This window comes from Branchiostoma belcheri, unplaced genomic scaffold (genome assembly GCF_001625305.1).
Source record: "Branchiostoma belcheri isolate BF01 breed outbred unplaced genomic scaffold, Haploidv18h27 scaffold153, whole genome shotgun sequence".
Taxonomy (NCBI): Eukaryota; Metazoa; Chordata; class Leptocardii; order Amphioxiformes; family Branchiostomatidae; genus Branchiostoma; species Branchiostoma belcheri.
In genome coordinates this window covers 175,138-191,609 of record NW_017802969.1, presented here as the reverse complement: position 1 = coordinate 191,609, position 16,472 = coordinate 175,138, and the positions used below count along the sequence as shown (strand labels likewise).

The following is a 16,472-nucleotide window of genomic DNA, read 5'->3' as shown; positions in this document are numbered from 1 at the left end:
TGGCTATAGTACAATTTACAGAAAGGACAGGCAGGGTAAAACAGGTGGAGGAGTTGCTATCCTCATTAGTGACAGTCTCCCAAGTATACGAAGAGCGGACTTAGAACACTGGGAAGACTTATGGGTCGAAATAGACGTCACGGGCAAAAAGTTCTTTTCTCTTGTGCGTACATACCACCAGCTACCCAAGACAGTTTCCATGATCAGTACGAACACTGCATCTCCAAAGTAGTAGACGAGAAAGGAATGATCATCATCACTGGCGACTTCAACTGCCACCACACAGACTGGGGTGATACCTCAACCGATGACCATGCTTTTCAACTGGCAGACACCAAAATATGGCCTACTTTTAAGGGACAAGTGCACACCAAAGACACAAGACTCCAACCTCCTCAAGTATTCATTTGATACACAATACTTGTATGTACTTCCCTGCAAAGATTGAATTCAAATGACATCCTACTTTGTTATTTCTAGAGCTTCAAACATAGCCGTATATGTCAGTTTCTGTACATGTTCAAAATATGGCCTACTTTTAGGGACAAGTACACACCAACGACACAAGAACCCAACCTCCACAAGTATTCATTTAATAGACAAGACATAGTGTTACTTTTGCCAAAAGACTTTATCAGATTGCTTTCTTTCTTTTGTAGATATTGTATCCTGAACATGGCTAAAAATCATATTTTCCCTCAAATTCAAAATTTGACCTACTTCTAAGGACAACCACGTGACAACTAAAGAAGTGCCCAAAGTTTGCAACCATGCATTTTATAGCACATATGTTTATGTATCTATGATTGAAATTTGAAGCAAAAAAAAATCACCATCTTTGGACTTACAGCACTTCGAAATTGGGCAGAAATAACGCTTTTTCATAAGCCTCAAACACTGTATTTTGTTAGATTTGCCCAGGTCCTTTAAACGAACTTCTTGAAAATTTCAAAGCTATTCTAGAATAGCAGATTAGTTGGTCCTTTAGGCCCATATTTTGTTTTTCCATAATACTAGTATCAAAGCACTTGCTCGTAATCGTGCCCTAAACTATGCCAAATGTCATGTTTTTCACATGTCTAAATCAGGGGAAATGGCCCCGAAACTTGTTTGGCCCGTTACCATGGCAACGATCGGTGTTGACCGGAAAGAAAGCTATTTTGAGGGGTTGTGGGCCAAGTACTATCACTGTGCAAAATTTGAGCAAAATCGATTTTTTGACCCCTGCCACCATTGTTTGATCCTTACAGACATTCGCTCTTAAACTCTAACCTACATGTATACCCTAACCTCTACGCCACGAAACATCACGGCCATATTGGCGAGAGCTGCGTGACCAGTCGACATATGCATGTCAAATTTGCCATCTGATAATGGAAATCAAACTGTTCTCCAACTCAAAAAAAAAATGACTCACCAGGAATTTTCGACCGAATCACTCAGTCTTCATAAGCTTTCTGACCCGAGTGTTGTAGACACGACACCAGCAGCACTCTGGTCAGAAAGCTGAGCTGAGGAAGACCGAGTAAAGCCTCGGTCACAACGTGCATCTGCGTGCTGTCTACGTGCAAAAACATGGGCAAACGTAGGGCATCCGTGCGTGGTGAGTACCGCCTCCGTACGGAATCCTACGGATTTGGGAGCACGCAGACACTCCGTAGAACTTCAAGTGCATGTAAAACTTTTCTGCGTGCGGTCTGCGGATTCACCACCCGTACGTGCGAGTACAGGCGAGGCGCGTGTCCCATACGTGACGTACGTAAGAAGCATGTGTGAGTACGGCCTCCTTACGGTAAAGTTGCAATCGCACAGAGATCGTACGTTGTATTAAAGCACGTACAACTCACCACTTGCGCAACGACGCTTCCAACTCGCCGAAATTGGGGGTTTGTCCCGTCCGGCGTTGTCCGGCCCTGATGACGTCACTCCTAGCAACAGGTGAGAATGTTTGTCGGGCCTGCCACGGCTGCAGGTGGCGCCGGCGGCCCGACTTTATGAGCTTGGCCGACGCACCTGGGCGAGAGGTGTGTCCTATGCCTATAGGCCTATCACTCTTTATTTCCTGTCTTTCGTTATATTGATTTTAATTTCAAAAGTGACTGGCGTAATACATTTCCAATGGAGAGAGTCACTTTTGGGGTTTTTGTTCCCTTACGGGCGCAAATGACCTCATGGCCCGGCGGTTATCCGCCCGACGGAAACTTCTCGCCTACATGCATCAGCCAAGCGCAAACGTTTTTTGCTGTCAGTAATAAGCAAGTTTTTATCTTAGATCTTTTTATATAACACTGGATTGATGGAAGGGAAATAATGATTAACTCGGACATTGCTTTTGTAGTCCCTTGTTTTGTTTTTTTAGACCGGACTCTTTTAGACACCACACACGCGGAGGAGGACATGTTGAAAGCTCGGTCCCAAACCCACCATTGTATCATTATTATACTACATGCACACCGCAGCTACCGTGTCATGTATTACTGGGGTGAACAATTTGTGATCAAACTTTGTAAACCGTAAACGCTCAGACCCTGTACTCCTGTGCCCTCTCGAGGCCCCAAACCGTCCAGATTGGACACGAATGTCCAGGGAAATGAATGGTTTTGTCGTCACTACTGGTAAAACTTGATTTATGCCTGTCTCTTCCACATCAAAGTCGTGCCAGCTCCATTGATTGTGTCCAACAGCAAACTGGTGTACCGGTAACGGATCGCACTAAACAATACATCCGATGTTTTCTCCGTGGGACATTCACGGTTACAGTATCTAGTAAATGTATCCAGCCTCAATATACAGCTCTTCCCTATATGCAGCTCTTCCCTGAAAAAAAATCCGCGCGTTTACGTAATTAGGATACAACAAATAAATGATTTGACTGATTAACTCCATGACATGTCATGAAGGTTATATATTCTCAATTGCGTTTGTCCGTCCGTCTGTCTGTCCGACAGCCTGTCCGTCTGTCTGTCCGTCTGTTAGTCAACAAGATAACTCAAGAACGGCTGGATGGATTGGTTTCATACTTGGTGCGTTGGTAGGGTGTGGCGAAAACTGGAAATGATTAGATTTTGGGCCCCCTAGTGGCTTCCCTTCGTACTGCAGCGCAACTTCCGGTTTTAATGTCTCGCGATCTGGACATCCTAGGGTCGTGAATTTTGGATGGGAGGTAGCTCTCGTGCTCGGGAAGAAGTCACGTGAGTTTGGAACTGCAAGACGGTTTCTTTAAAAACCTTCGAAAGAGGATAACTAAGAAACCGGCTGATAGATAGTCGTGATTTTTGGTATGTAGGTAGGTGAAGTGATGCATCACTAAATTACAATTATGCAAATCAGGATCTAATTTGCATAATTTATGAGGAAATTCAATAGATCTGTTGTGTTCGATATTAGGGCTATGAAACACTTGTGACATACGTAATTGAGAACGACAGGAACATTGGCAGATATTGAACAAGTAAATGAAGACCTTATTTGCATAATTAATGGAAAATTGATACCATTTTATGGTGGTAGCTGCTTGGAATTTAGTACTTGCTATAATTGGAGATTCGGTGAAGGTGAACATCACTAAACATAATTCATTCAAACCAGGACCTCATGTGCATAATTTATGAGGAAACACTAGAAAAGCCTTATTTCTTGAAATAACCCTGTCATTGGGTGGAGAATATGATCAACTGATATGATATATGCAAATGGCCTCTTATAATTTGCATATTCTCAGTGAAAAATGTATAATAAGTCAGTACTACTTTGGACGGCTAAGATGATTTGGAAAATGTATGTCAGAGGCCGTGCTTGCATATAACCAACAATATCAAACTTTGTCCATGTCAAATGATTTCACCAGTGTGTTGCATGTTACTAGGTCGGGGGTTTATGAATAATTTGTATATAATTTTGCTAATGAACAGGATTGTAAATGTAAGCCATTTACAGGTGGTCATCACCATGCATAAGATTTACGAAAGCACTAAACAATTGTCATGGAGGTATGAGATCGCCGAACTCTAGTTGTTAAAATGTTATTTGTTATACGTGCGAACGGGGCGCGTGTGCAGTGAAAGAGCAAGCGAGGTGTATCTTTATCCTGCATTAACGCTATAGGCATTGTAACCACGAACATCAACAACAGATACAGTATGGGAAGTGAGGGCTCCTAGCGGTTGTAGTCAGCTACTCCAGGTACCAGACTCACTTGGAACTGCAAGTATAATGTCTACAAGTTACTGAATTGCGCTTTCAAACAGTTTGATGATATATCTAAACTTGTTTTCTTGTTAGTTACCTCCATGAAAAATGGAGGTATTGTTTTTGGCCTGTCTGTCTGTGTGTGTGTGTGTGTGTGTGTGTGTGTGTGTGTATGTGCCTGTCTGTGTGTGTGTGTGTGTGTGTGTGTGTGTTTCCGCAAATTTTTAGTCAGCATAACTTCTGTCAAGTAGGCAAAGGTCAAGGTCAATTTTGGGCCTCCTTGTGGCTGACCTTGGTACTGCAGCAGAACTTCCGGTATTTGCATATTTTGTCCTGAACATACTATGGTCTTGATTTTTGAGTGGTAAATAGCTTTTCCTGCCAGCAATAAGTGGTGTGGGTTTGGCCCCCCTAGCAGCTTGTTCTGGAACTGCAGAGCTGTTCTGGAACCTTTCAGAGCAGATAAATTCACAAAGGAACAATGTATTTTAATGATACTAGTATTTGGTGTGTGGGTAGCTTAGAAAGAGATCTACATTATTGGATGCAAATTATGACTTCATTTGCATAATTAATAAGGAAATTCTGTAAATCCAGTGTTTTACATCATGGGACTTTGATACATGTAATCTATGGCAGGAGGAATATCACCAGATACCAATTATGATTGTACCTAAGTTAGTTCTTTTACCTTTTCTGTTATTTTGTGTATTGTTCTGTGCAGGGAGCGTTGAAAACCGCCATTGGCTATATGCTACCCCTGGATAAAGAAATAAAATGAAATGAAAATGAAATGAAGTTGTGTAAAATCTATCCCCTATTCTAAAATACCACCCGCACTCCGAATTTGCTACTCCGTTTAGGATGTATAAATCTTTTAGCCAAAAGACGCACTGCAACAAGCGGGAGCCTTCTTTCTACATCTATATACGTTACTGGGCAAAGCCCTCGATTGGGCATATCTGCTCGGAGATAACACTACACGTAGATCTGACTATTCCATGATGCCCAGGTCTTCCCGGAGCACGCGCATGCGGGAGTAGACCCCGTCCCAGTCCAGGTAGCCGCCGCGCAGGTGCCTGACGCCGTCCGCCGCGTTGAAGGCCGTGCGCCCGTGTAGTGTCCGCCCGTTGTCCACAGCGTACATTTCCCCTGGTAGGACAGAGAGAAGACAATGCACACACACACACACGCAATTTAGAAATCCTGAGTAGATGTAAGAATTCTTCACGAGTTCGAAGTCTCAAGAAGTTATCGCGACTAGGTAATAATTGTGCGACAAAAATCAACTACATGTAATGTTGTAACTTGTAACAATTGGCAAGCTTAGTTCTCCAATGACTGTGCATTGAATCATAGCCGACGAACCCCTTGTACAAGCTTTAATTTGCACTATTTGTGACTGAAAGATGGCAGCCTATTTGACACAATAAACTTGATGTAGTACAAGTACCGAAGGATTCGACATCCTGTGCGACATTTCGAAATAATATATATATATATATCAGCCATCATAGTTGGAAACATTTATATTCCGGTAATGGTTTTCAGTGATTAGAAAGGCAGACTGGAAAAATAACTACCAGAATATCCTGAAAAACGTCTGTGCTTAGCAAGACTTTAACTTATAGTATAAGGTTCAATGTATATCTTTTATACAATTTTTTGTTATAGTAATAAGCCGGCCGTGAAATGGTTACCAAGCTACTGACAGCACCATAGGGATACCGGGGAGCTTCCTGTGGTAAGGTTACCTGCTATCTATGTCACCTGCTGTCTATCTCACCTGCTTTCTATCTCACCTGCTTTCTATCTCACCTGCTTTCTATCTCACCTGCTTTCTATCTCACCTGCTTTCTATCTCACCTGCTTTCTATCTCACCTGCTTTCTATCTCACCTGCTATCTATCTCACCTGCTTTATATCTCACCTGCTATCTCACCTGCTTTATATCTCACCTGCTTTCTATCTCACCTGCTCTCTATCTCACCTGCTTTCTATGTCACCTGCTCTCTATCTCACCTGCTTTCTATCTCACCTGCTCTCTATCTCACCTGCTCTCTATCTCACCTGCTTTCTATCTCACCTGCTATCTCACCTGCTTTATATCTCACCTGCTTTCTATCTCATCTGCTCTCTATCTCACCTGCTTTATATCTCACCTGCTATCTATCTCACCTGCTATCTACCTCACCTGCTGTCTATCTCACCTGCTATCTACCTCACCTGCTTTCTATCTCACCTGCTATCTCACCTGCTTTATATCTCACCTGCTTTCTATCTCACCTTCTCTCTATCTCATCTGCTTTCTATCTCACCTGCTTTCTATCTCACCTGCTCTCTATCTCACCTGCTCTCTATCTCACCTGCTCTCTATCTCACCTGCTTTCTATCTCACCTGCTCTCTATCTCACCTGCTCTCTATCTCACCTGCTTTCTATCTCACCTGCTCTCTATCTCACCTACTCTCTATCTCACCTGCTTTCTATCTCACCTGCTCTCTATCTCACCTGCTTTATATCTCACCTGCTATCTCACCTGCTTTATATCTCACCTGCTTTCTATCTCACCTGCTCTCTATCTCACCTGCTTTCTATGTCACCTGCTCTCTATCTCACCTGCTTTCTATCTCACCTGCTTTCTATCTCACCTGCTTTCTACCTCAACTGCTTTCTATCTCACCTGCTATTTATCTCACCTGCTGTCTATCTCACCTGCTTTCTACCTCACCTGCATTCTATCTCACCTGCTATCTATCTCACCTGCTATCTATCTCACCTGCTATCTTTCTCACCTGCTATCTATCTCACCTGCTTTCTACCTCACCTGCTCTCTATCTCACCTGCTGTCTATCTCACCTGCTGTCTATCTCACCTGCTTTCTACCTCACCTGCTATCTACCTCACCTGCTGTCTATCTCACCTGCTTTCTACCTCACCTGCTTTCATCTTGAGATGAAGACAGTTGTTGGGGTGGTACAGGAGCGCGTTGAAGGCCTTCAGGGCTCGGTGGAACGGCTTGACCTGCTCCAGCGGCACGTCCATGACCGAGTCCCGCGCGATCATCATGTAGTTCACCCGCTGCACCTCTCCCTGGTCATCCAAGCTGAGGCAGATGACACAGTACACAGGTTTAGAATCTCTCTCTGTACGCATAGATATTTATACTGAACCCGCATCCTTTAGACATAGTACATGATACTATAATGATAACTAGAAAGGCCAATATTTGCTTTGGAGCAAATATAGCGATGGGTTCACCACATTTTACCACATGGCAGGGAAAGAATGAGAAACACAAGGGAAAACAATGATTTACATTGATATAACTATAATATGAAGTAACATACAACTAAAACAACAGTTGGATAGCTATTCCCTACTTTATTGGTTAGGATTTTTAATTGCATAATGCAAACTGTTGATTTTCAAGAAAAAAGAAGCGTTCATGCCCCGCATTCCAATGCTGGAGCAGGAAAGCTTAAAATACCTACCAAAACACTTGAATACAGACCTACTGTCAGTATGGAATGGCTCTGTGCAGGTATTAATTAAGTTAAGCCTGTTAAATTCCAACAGCCAATCAGAAAGGAGAATAGAGGAAAGCTGCATGCCTATTGGTTGATGCCCTGCATTCCATTGTGATGACTCATGCCCAAATGTGGTAACACTGCACACTAACTCAGTAATACATTTGCTATAACACAGCCAAAAACTACAATAAAACCATTCTAAAAGCCTGTATCACAACAATTAAAAAAACGCCTAGGGGTATTTGCCTACTGTACCTCCATACCAAATTTCAGGTCCTTAGGCCCCAAAATGAAGAAGCTGAATCCATTTAAAAATGGCAGGAGAAGGAGGAGAAGAAGGAGAAGAAACATCAGAAAAAGCAATATGGTTTCACCACACCACTTCGTGGTGTGGTGAACCCATAAAAAGAAATGAATGTTGAAGCTGTCAGACAGCAGCCAGTTTACTCTGCTGACGCAGAAGGATGTGTTGGAGTACAATAGAGAGAGAAGGTAGTGACTAGTACTCATGCTAATAAGGCTGGACTTAGATACACTCTGCTTAAAATTGTCTCAATGTATCATGAGCTCTTTTTTCCTGGAGAAGAGTTATTATGGGTTCACCACACCACGAAGTGGTGTGGTGAAACCATATTGCTTTTTCTGATGTTTCTTCTTCTTCTTCTCCTCCTCCTCCTTCTCCTCCTGCCATTTTTTAAATGGATTCAGCTTCTTCATTTTAGGGCCCAAGGTCCTGAAATTTGGTATGGAGGTACAGTGGGCAAATACCCCTAGGCGTTTTTTAAATTATTGTGATACAGGCTTTTAGAATGGTTTTATTTGAGTTTTTTGGCTGTGTTATAGCAAATGTATTACTGTGTTAGGGTGCCTTGTTTACCACGTTTGGACATGAGTCATCACAATGGAATGCAGGGCATCAACCAATAGGCATGCAGCTTTCCTCTATACTTCTTGCTGATTGGCTGTTGGGATTTAACTTGATTAACACCTGCACAGAAGCATTTCCATACTGACAGTATGTCTGTATTCAAGTGTTTTGGTAGGTATTTCAAGCTTTCCTGCTCCAGCAGTGGAATGCCGGGCATGGACGTTTTTTTTTATTTTGAAAATCAACAGTTTGCATTATGCAATTAAAAATCCTAACCAATAAAGTAGGGAATAGCTATCCAACTGTTGTTTTAGTTGTATTTTACTTCATATTATAGTTATATCAATGTAAATCATTGTTTTCCCTTGTGTTTCCCATTCTTTCCCTGCCATGTCGTAAAATGTGGTGAACCCATCGCTGTATTTGCTCCAAAGCAAATATTGGCCTTTCTAGTTTTGTAATAGTTTATAAGCGGTTACGTGCGGTAAATAATTGCGTCACTTGTTTCAGTTCTATTCGGCAAGTCTTCAAGTCGCTCCTGACTTCTACTTGGTTTCCATTCATCCTCCAACATCCAACCAACCAATTCTCAGCACTTAGTCGGGGGATTTGTAGCCCCCAACAAACATGCTTTAGAAGGGACTCAATTTAAGAAAAACAACGCAATTTTTACCAAAAAAAATGGCCATGTAAGATATTTCAGACGAACCCCTTTTCTCGATGTACATGGCTGCCATGAAAGGCCTCCATCCGAGTAAAGACTCTTAGGCCACACCATGTAAATTGTACGGGTGACGTCCGCGCGCGCATTGATTTTGGCCTGTTCCTAGAAAAAAAACCCAAGAAATTCCGCTTCCTGTAACCATGGATCTTTTTTTGTACCTCCATGCTGTAACTATATATATATATATATATATGGCCAATGAGTCACGACAGTGCCGCAAATCGTTAGATTGACGTGAAACCCGTAACGCGAAATGGGTAAAGAGCACATGCTTTGTTTCTGCAGGCCTGCAAAAATTTGATGAAAGAAACAGGACAGGACGACAACTGCTGTTACACCTGATTTATTGCTGTTTTGATGATGAATAAAAGACTTCTTGCTTGTTACACTGTGTCACCTCATTCAATTTGTGTCCTAACATATGTCGTCTCTTAGTATATTTCTTATCTAGGCATCTTGTTTTTTAGGGCCCTTCTTATATTTTGTTTCGCCCTCTCGCATTAGATTTAGGGTCTCCAAAGGACGTCATCCATAAAATTTACATGATGTGGCCTTACCTGATGACGTGGCAGACATTCCTTATATGGGACTTGTGTTTGGCCTTCTTTTGGATAAAGTGGACCTTGAAGGTGGTGAGAAGCCAAAATGCCTCTGGGTCCTCTTCCTTCAGTTGGTAGGCGGCGTTGAAACTGTCCACAAGTAGACTTGTGCCCCCCTCCCCCTCGGTCTGTTCGATGTAATGTAGAATCTGCACCTGTAGGATGATGCGTTAGGCAACAGCACGTAAATTGAAGACCTTCTTCAGACTCAAACGGACAACAAAAGGACATCGTGCCTACTTTTCCCCCACCCAATGCAATTTCAGGGCGGTAAAACTGGATTTCAATTTCTGGTCATTCTTTTAATGAAGTTGAATCAATCCTATCCCATAGCATATTGATATCCGTGAGGCATAAATGCGATGTCACTGACAGAAAACGGTTGTATCGTAGGCCTCATGTGGCTTGTTTTGGGGATATTTGAAACGCTTCAAGGACTTAGTAAATGTCAATATCAGACAGATTTCCTCATCCAGAATATTTTTTAGTAGTAGCAATAACATACTCTACTCTTACACTACCAGACCAGCCATTTCTGCAGCCAGCCTCAAGGCATTTTATTTTCTCATTTTCGTTGTTTTTCTTGTCATGTTCACCATCGCTTAGCTAGGAAGACCTTTACCCGTTCTAGGTAACTCACAGTCGAACCCAATTGAAAACGGAAACTGTGACATACGCCAGGTGCATAGCTGTAGTAGGGCTCGTCATTGTGAATTTCCAGGTGGCGAGTGGAGTCGGCCTCGCTCGTACGGACGTCGTCAGGTTTGCTCTTCACAATGATCTCAGTTCTGAAGACGGGAATAAATAAATAGATAGATAGCAAATGCACTGAATACTCTACAGTGTACATTTTATCCCGTATATGAGTACATATTTCATTTCTTGTCGTTATGAATGTTTGATTATCCTGACAAAGGTGAATACTTTGTAGCATATATTTCTATCAGTATATGTGAACGTATAACTCATATTATATATACGTATATGTACAAACAGTGAAGATTAATTTCTTCCTTCTAATGGAGGAATAAAGATGGTAAGGAAGGGAATGCAATGAATGAATGAATGAACAAGAGTTCCACGATTATATACCTTCGCCAAATGATGTTAACCCTTCCGGTGGACAAACTGTTCATTTTTACTCATTGATTTCCCAAATAAGAGCCTCATTTGCATGGAGTTTATCAGTTGATTATATTTTCAAACCAATGACGGCTTTATCCTAGCAAAAAAAGGTTATTCTAGCACTTCCTCATAGATTAAGCAAATGCAAATTATATTCATTGCTGTTGAACTTCACTTAACTTCCAAATGCGGAAAATATGAAATTCCCAGCAGTTACTACTATGAGATTATAGCAATTTTCCATTAATTATGCAAATTAAATTTTAATTTGCATAAAAGTCTTCATTTACATAATCTATATCTTCAGATGTTCCTTTCGTTCTCAATTACATGTGTCACATGTGTTTCATAGTCCTATTATCGAGCAAAGCAGATTTATAGAATTTCCTCATTAATTATGCAAATCAGCTCCTGATTTGCATAATTGTCATCTAATCATGTCAAGCATTACTTCAGCTGCCTACATACGAAAAATCACAATCCGTCAATGGGTCCTTGAGTTATCCTCCTTCGAAGGTTTTTCAACAAACGCTCCTGCAGTTCCAGAACAAGCCGAACAAGCCTGATGAAGAGCTATCTACCATCCAAAATTCATGAACCTAGCATGTCCAGTCAATGAGATATAAAAACCGGACGTTCTACTGCAGTATCATCGAAAGACGTTAGGGGGTCCAAAATCTAATCATTTCCAGGTCTCATCAAGACCTACCCACCTACCAAGTTTCATGACAATGCATGTAAAACTTCTTCAGTTATACTATTCACAAACAAACAAACTTCTTCAGTTATACTATTTACAAACAAACAAACTTCTTCAGTTATACTATTCACAAACAAACAAACAAACAAACAGACAAACGCTTATGAAAACATACCCTTCTTGACGAAGGTGATAATTCATTATGCTAATTCATTATTCATAATTCATCAACCAATTGATAGATTAATGGATGTGGACGGACGGACGGACGGACGGACGGACGGACGGACGGACGGATGGATGGATGGATGGATGGATTAGGGCTAAAAGCTTAGCTTCAATCAAGGGGTTGTGCAGATAGCAAACGAAGCGTAAGAAGTAAAATGTCATGAATACACGCCACTTGCCCATAAACATTCTGTTTGAGAAACGACACGCGATTGGCCAGTTTCTCCACCTGCCCGACCTGACGTGGCACGTTCTGCACCAGGACAAGGCCGACCTTGTCCAGGCCGTACAGGAAGTTGTACAAGGCGCGGTCGTCTGACAAAAGGGCGGGAAAATCATGGACGGTCAGGTCAGCTGAGATGTCAGCGCCCCATAGCTGTTTCTGGAAATAAATAATTTGTTCGTTGGTTCATTGGTTCGTTAATTCATTCATTCATTCATTCATTCATTCATTCATTCATTCATTCATTCATTCATTCATTCATTCATTCATTCATTCATTCATTCATTCATTCATTCATTCATTCATTCATTCATTCAATCAGGTCCAGGGCCCATATTAAAAACAACACTGTCGGACAATATGCAGACATTTCTTGCATACAACGATAACTTTACATTATGTAGCATAAAAGCGTGCTGGTTGAAGAACAGTTACTAGCAGACAGTAGTAGGACCAGTGTTGGCGTAAAGAGAAAACCTCGGGGTGGCACAGCAGATGGATTATGTCGTTTTCACAAAAGAGTGTGCCAGCCTACGCCGCCTAGCTCGATGGGCTGACCGTAGGCTACGCCCAAGATGAGATAGGGCTGTTTATAAAATTTTGAAAAATGAACCTTCTAAAATGGCATGTCGTGCATTTTTGAGAGGATTTCCATGAAAACATCAGAGATAAATTTTTATTCAATGACAAAGGGAGCAGTTTTTCTACGACTCCAGTCCATCTTTTCAAGAAAAATCTTGGATCTTTACATGAAAAGTGGACCAAAAAGTGGACCTTTGAGCCTTGTGGGGGGTTCTTCCGAACCCCACGAACCCTCCCTGGCAACGGGCATGCTTTACCTTATTCCTCCCGCGTGTTTCCCTGTCCGCCCTGGCCTGGGGACTGAAGCAGCGGTCCCGCAGCCACTGCCAGTCGTACTGGCTCTGGTGTCCGTCCGGCCACGTCACCAGCAACGTGCTTCCCCTATCTGAAATGCGCGGAAGTGCTACATTTTTGAACGACGATAAGACGATTCCATGACGAAAATTAGATAAATATGAATGAGGACCAATCTTAGCCCAGTAACGAATGCACCTCTTATTCCAACCGTGATACTATAGCTATTCTTCCATTTACAAGAAAAAAAGCAGGAAGAATATTAGTCTATATGGCAGAATATTCTTGCAGGCACTAAAAGCTAGTCCTCTCCATTACATGATCCATGTTTCAGGACTAGAAATACTGTCTTCTGCACATTTAGAATTACCGGTATACCTGCAACAGACAAATTTTACCTGCGCTACTCAGAATTTAGAAAGTATGAATAATACTAAAATATCATCAGAAACCTTTTTTTTCTTTTGTATACATCATAGGTTGTAACAGTCAATGCAGCAAATACAACTCCAAATACACCTGTACATGTCTATAAATTTTCATGGCCCAGTGGACATTAGGTGCAAAGCTCCAATTTTACCTGTATTAACCTGCATATACCCAGTACATAGACCAGTGCAGGTTACATGCAGGAAGACATCAGAAATACCTGCACAGTTCCAATTTTACCTGCACTAGCCTGCATATACCCAGTACGTAGACCAGTGCAGGTGCAGGTTAGGTGCAGGTAGACATCAGAAATACCTGCACAGCTCCAATTTTACCTGCACTAACCTGCATATACCCAGTACGTAGACCAGTGCAGGTGCAGGTTAGGTGCAGGTAGACATCAGAAATACCTGCACAGCTCCAATTTTACCTGCACTAACCTGCATATACCCAGTACATGGACCAGTGCAGGTTAGGTGCAGGCAGACATCAGAAATACCCGCACAGCTCCAATTTTACCTGCACTAACCTGCATATACCCAGTACATGGACCAGTGCAGGTTAGGTGCAGGTAGACAACAGAAATACCTGCAAGATCCAATTTTACCCGTATTAACCTGCACATGCAGGTTGTCTTTCGAGCCCTGACCTGGATTGTTTGTTTGTACCAGTGGAGCCAGTGTAATTTTCTACTTGCCGCACAATCCCGCCACAATGTCGGTTCGAATTCAGTAGCCGCAGTTTTCCATATAATTTAACATCCACAACAAAGCCCCGAAGCGCGAATATGGATCATACGGCCGGGGCCTGTTTGTAGGTGCTGAAAATACGTCCCACTTGAGACATGTTAAAATATATTGCCTCTATATACTATGAAAAATGATTGAGTTATAACGTCGACCCACGTCAGGTCCAAAAATCAAGATCTTATAGTCTTCTCGACGAAGACAATTAGGGCGTACTGATGCGGAAAAAATTGTGTAGACTAGGCTCGGTTAAGCTTCGGTCCCAATTGCGCCGGTGCCCGTCGGGGATATAGCCCCGGTCGGGCTCAAGAGTCGGGTGGGCATCGACTGTCGTTGTCACAATTGAAAATTTTCTTTCAGTAGCATTTTGTTAGAAATTTTGTCACCCTCTTTGGTCGGTCTCCGGCAGGCACCCGGCAGATTCTCTGACGATGTCTTGTACTGACACATACGTAATGCAGAATTCACGCTTTTGTTGTGATCATTTGATCTGTGACGTCACACATTTTACCCGGGTTTACGAAGTACACACATTTTTTCTGTTTATCTGGTCTGTGACGGAACAAATGTGTCCCAGTGGACTGCCGGCAACCGGAGGGGTACCTGTCGGTGTTCTCACGATGAGGTCACGGCGTCGTTTTGTCAGCGGGGCCCGGGTAGAATTTAAGTCAGAATTAAATTCTTCTCGGGTCCCCGCCGGGCCCAAAAATAGCCCGGTAGCCGCAGGGTATCCCGGACGGGTCACGCCCGAAAGTGCCAAAAACAGCCCGGGGACTACCCGGCAGGGCCTCTTTTTTCAATTGGGACCGAAGCATTAGGGAGGTAGCTGCGGGGTTATAGAAACGCCTATTTAAAGACAACTCGACCACCCTGTCATGAACAGAAGAAAAAGAAGATAAACCAAACGAAAAAGACAACTCTTTGACCCCCAGACACACGTGGGTTTACATTCAAAACAATTTAAGACAAGAAGCAGTCGCTCTGTGGGTCAATGCACTCACCTGACATCTCCGCCGTGACGGGAGCGGCGTCCAACTCTATGTCTGACGTCATAATCAGACGATTGTTGTGTTCCTTCGCGAAACACTTGGAGCACTAGAAGGAGTAAGAAAATAAAGGGAGAAAATGAAGTTATGCCCACGGACGATTATATAGCTTGAATAATACAGACAGATAAATTTCTAGGGCGAAAAACATTACTAACTATGTGGTTGTTCTCTACATGAATAGTGGAAAATTCCAACATGGCTGAACCAGGTCATTAATATGTGCTTGGCTGAATCCATTGACTCACCTGACAGTTGTCCCTCAGCCAGACATATGGATACTTGCTCACCCCTCCCACTGACCATTCCACTTCCACTACCTCTTCACTGCCCACTAACGTCGCCCTTTCCATACCCTTGCCTGGCGAAGCCTGATGCTGATCCTGGGACATGCTACGCGCTCCTTTAGGCGCGATTTGTAGGACACGCGACATGCCGACAACCAGGGACCGACTTTGGTAGCCCAAGCTCGGTCTCAGCGACGAGGCTGCAGCTGCCACACACCTTTCTGTGTTTGCATCCGTCAGTCGGAGAACGCTGCCCAGGAGTTTGCTGGCTCGCCACGACGCGAGCAACCGTGAACGCGCTGCTCCCAAAGCCAAAACAAGGGCCATCTTTTGTAAGTTCGTCCCTTCGTGAACTAGTTTTTATCTAGGCTGTTGCCTGCCTCGGTCTATTAGACCAATCCCGAAGCCACGCCCCCCTTAGCAATGCCCTAGCAACTCGAACACCTCGGGCAAAATTCGTGCGGGAAGGGCCGCGCCGGCCGCCACCAGAATGTCGGTTTTGCAGTCCAACTTTAGGGTCGAGTTTTGGCAGCAAAAAACTATCTGATCAGCCCCCAAAAAGGGTTACGCTATCTTTGTTGAAGGACACAGCCACAGAGCCTTCTGATTGGTCAACGTCACCTGGCTATATGATAATATATATTTCAAGCCATACAAGAGGTTTGAATAAAGTATATTATCTTTTTTTGCAATGTTTTTTTTATTTTTATTTTTCACCTTCTGCTATTTTTACAAATGGATTGAACTTCTATATTTTTGTGCATAATGACCCCCATGTTGGCATTCAGGTGAGGTGACCGAATAGCACAAGTCATAGATACATTGTTTAAGTAACATTGCTTGAACATTCACATGCTTAGCACGTACACGTGTTTTTACCACATTCGGCAAATGGACAAAT

The 16,472-nt window shown here is 42.8% G+C and overlaps 1 protein-coding gene across 1 annotated transcript; it reads right to left on the bottom strand.

The window, feature by feature from the left end:
* Positions 1-5,142: 5,142 nt before the first annotated feature.
* On the bottom strand, positions 5,143-16,212 carry LOC109465590 (gamma-butyrobetaine dioxygenase-like). The gene is made up of 8 exons (XM_019762945.1): positions 15,533-16,212; positions 15,240-15,333; positions 13,027-13,154; positions 12,144-12,346; positions 10,588-10,699; positions 9,870-10,066; positions 7,127-7,293; positions 5,143-5,340 (listed from the first exon to the last, which is right to left on the bottom strand). The coding sequence occupies exons 1-8, from the start codon at positions 15,896-15,898 to the stop codon at positions 5,183-5,185; spliced, it is 1,425 nt and encodes a 474-aa protein (XP_019618504.1). The 5' UTR covers positions 15,899-16,212; the 3' UTR covers positions 5,143-5,182.
* Positions 16,213-16,472: the final 260 nt, after the last annotated feature.

Coding starts and splice junctions, on each gene's coding strand:
- LOC109465590 (XM_019762945.1), bottom strand. CDS start 15,898: ATGGCCCTTGTTTTGGCTTTGGGAGCAGCGCGTTCACGGTTGCTCGCG. Junction 15,334..15,532: donor GGCTGAGGGACAACTGTCAG/GTGAGTCAATGG, acceptor TACTCCTTCTAG/TGCTCCAAGTGTTTCGCGAA. Junction 10,067..10,587: donor ACTACAGCTATGCACCTGGC/GTATGTCACAGT, acceptor ATCATCCTACAG/GTGCAGATTCTACATTACAT.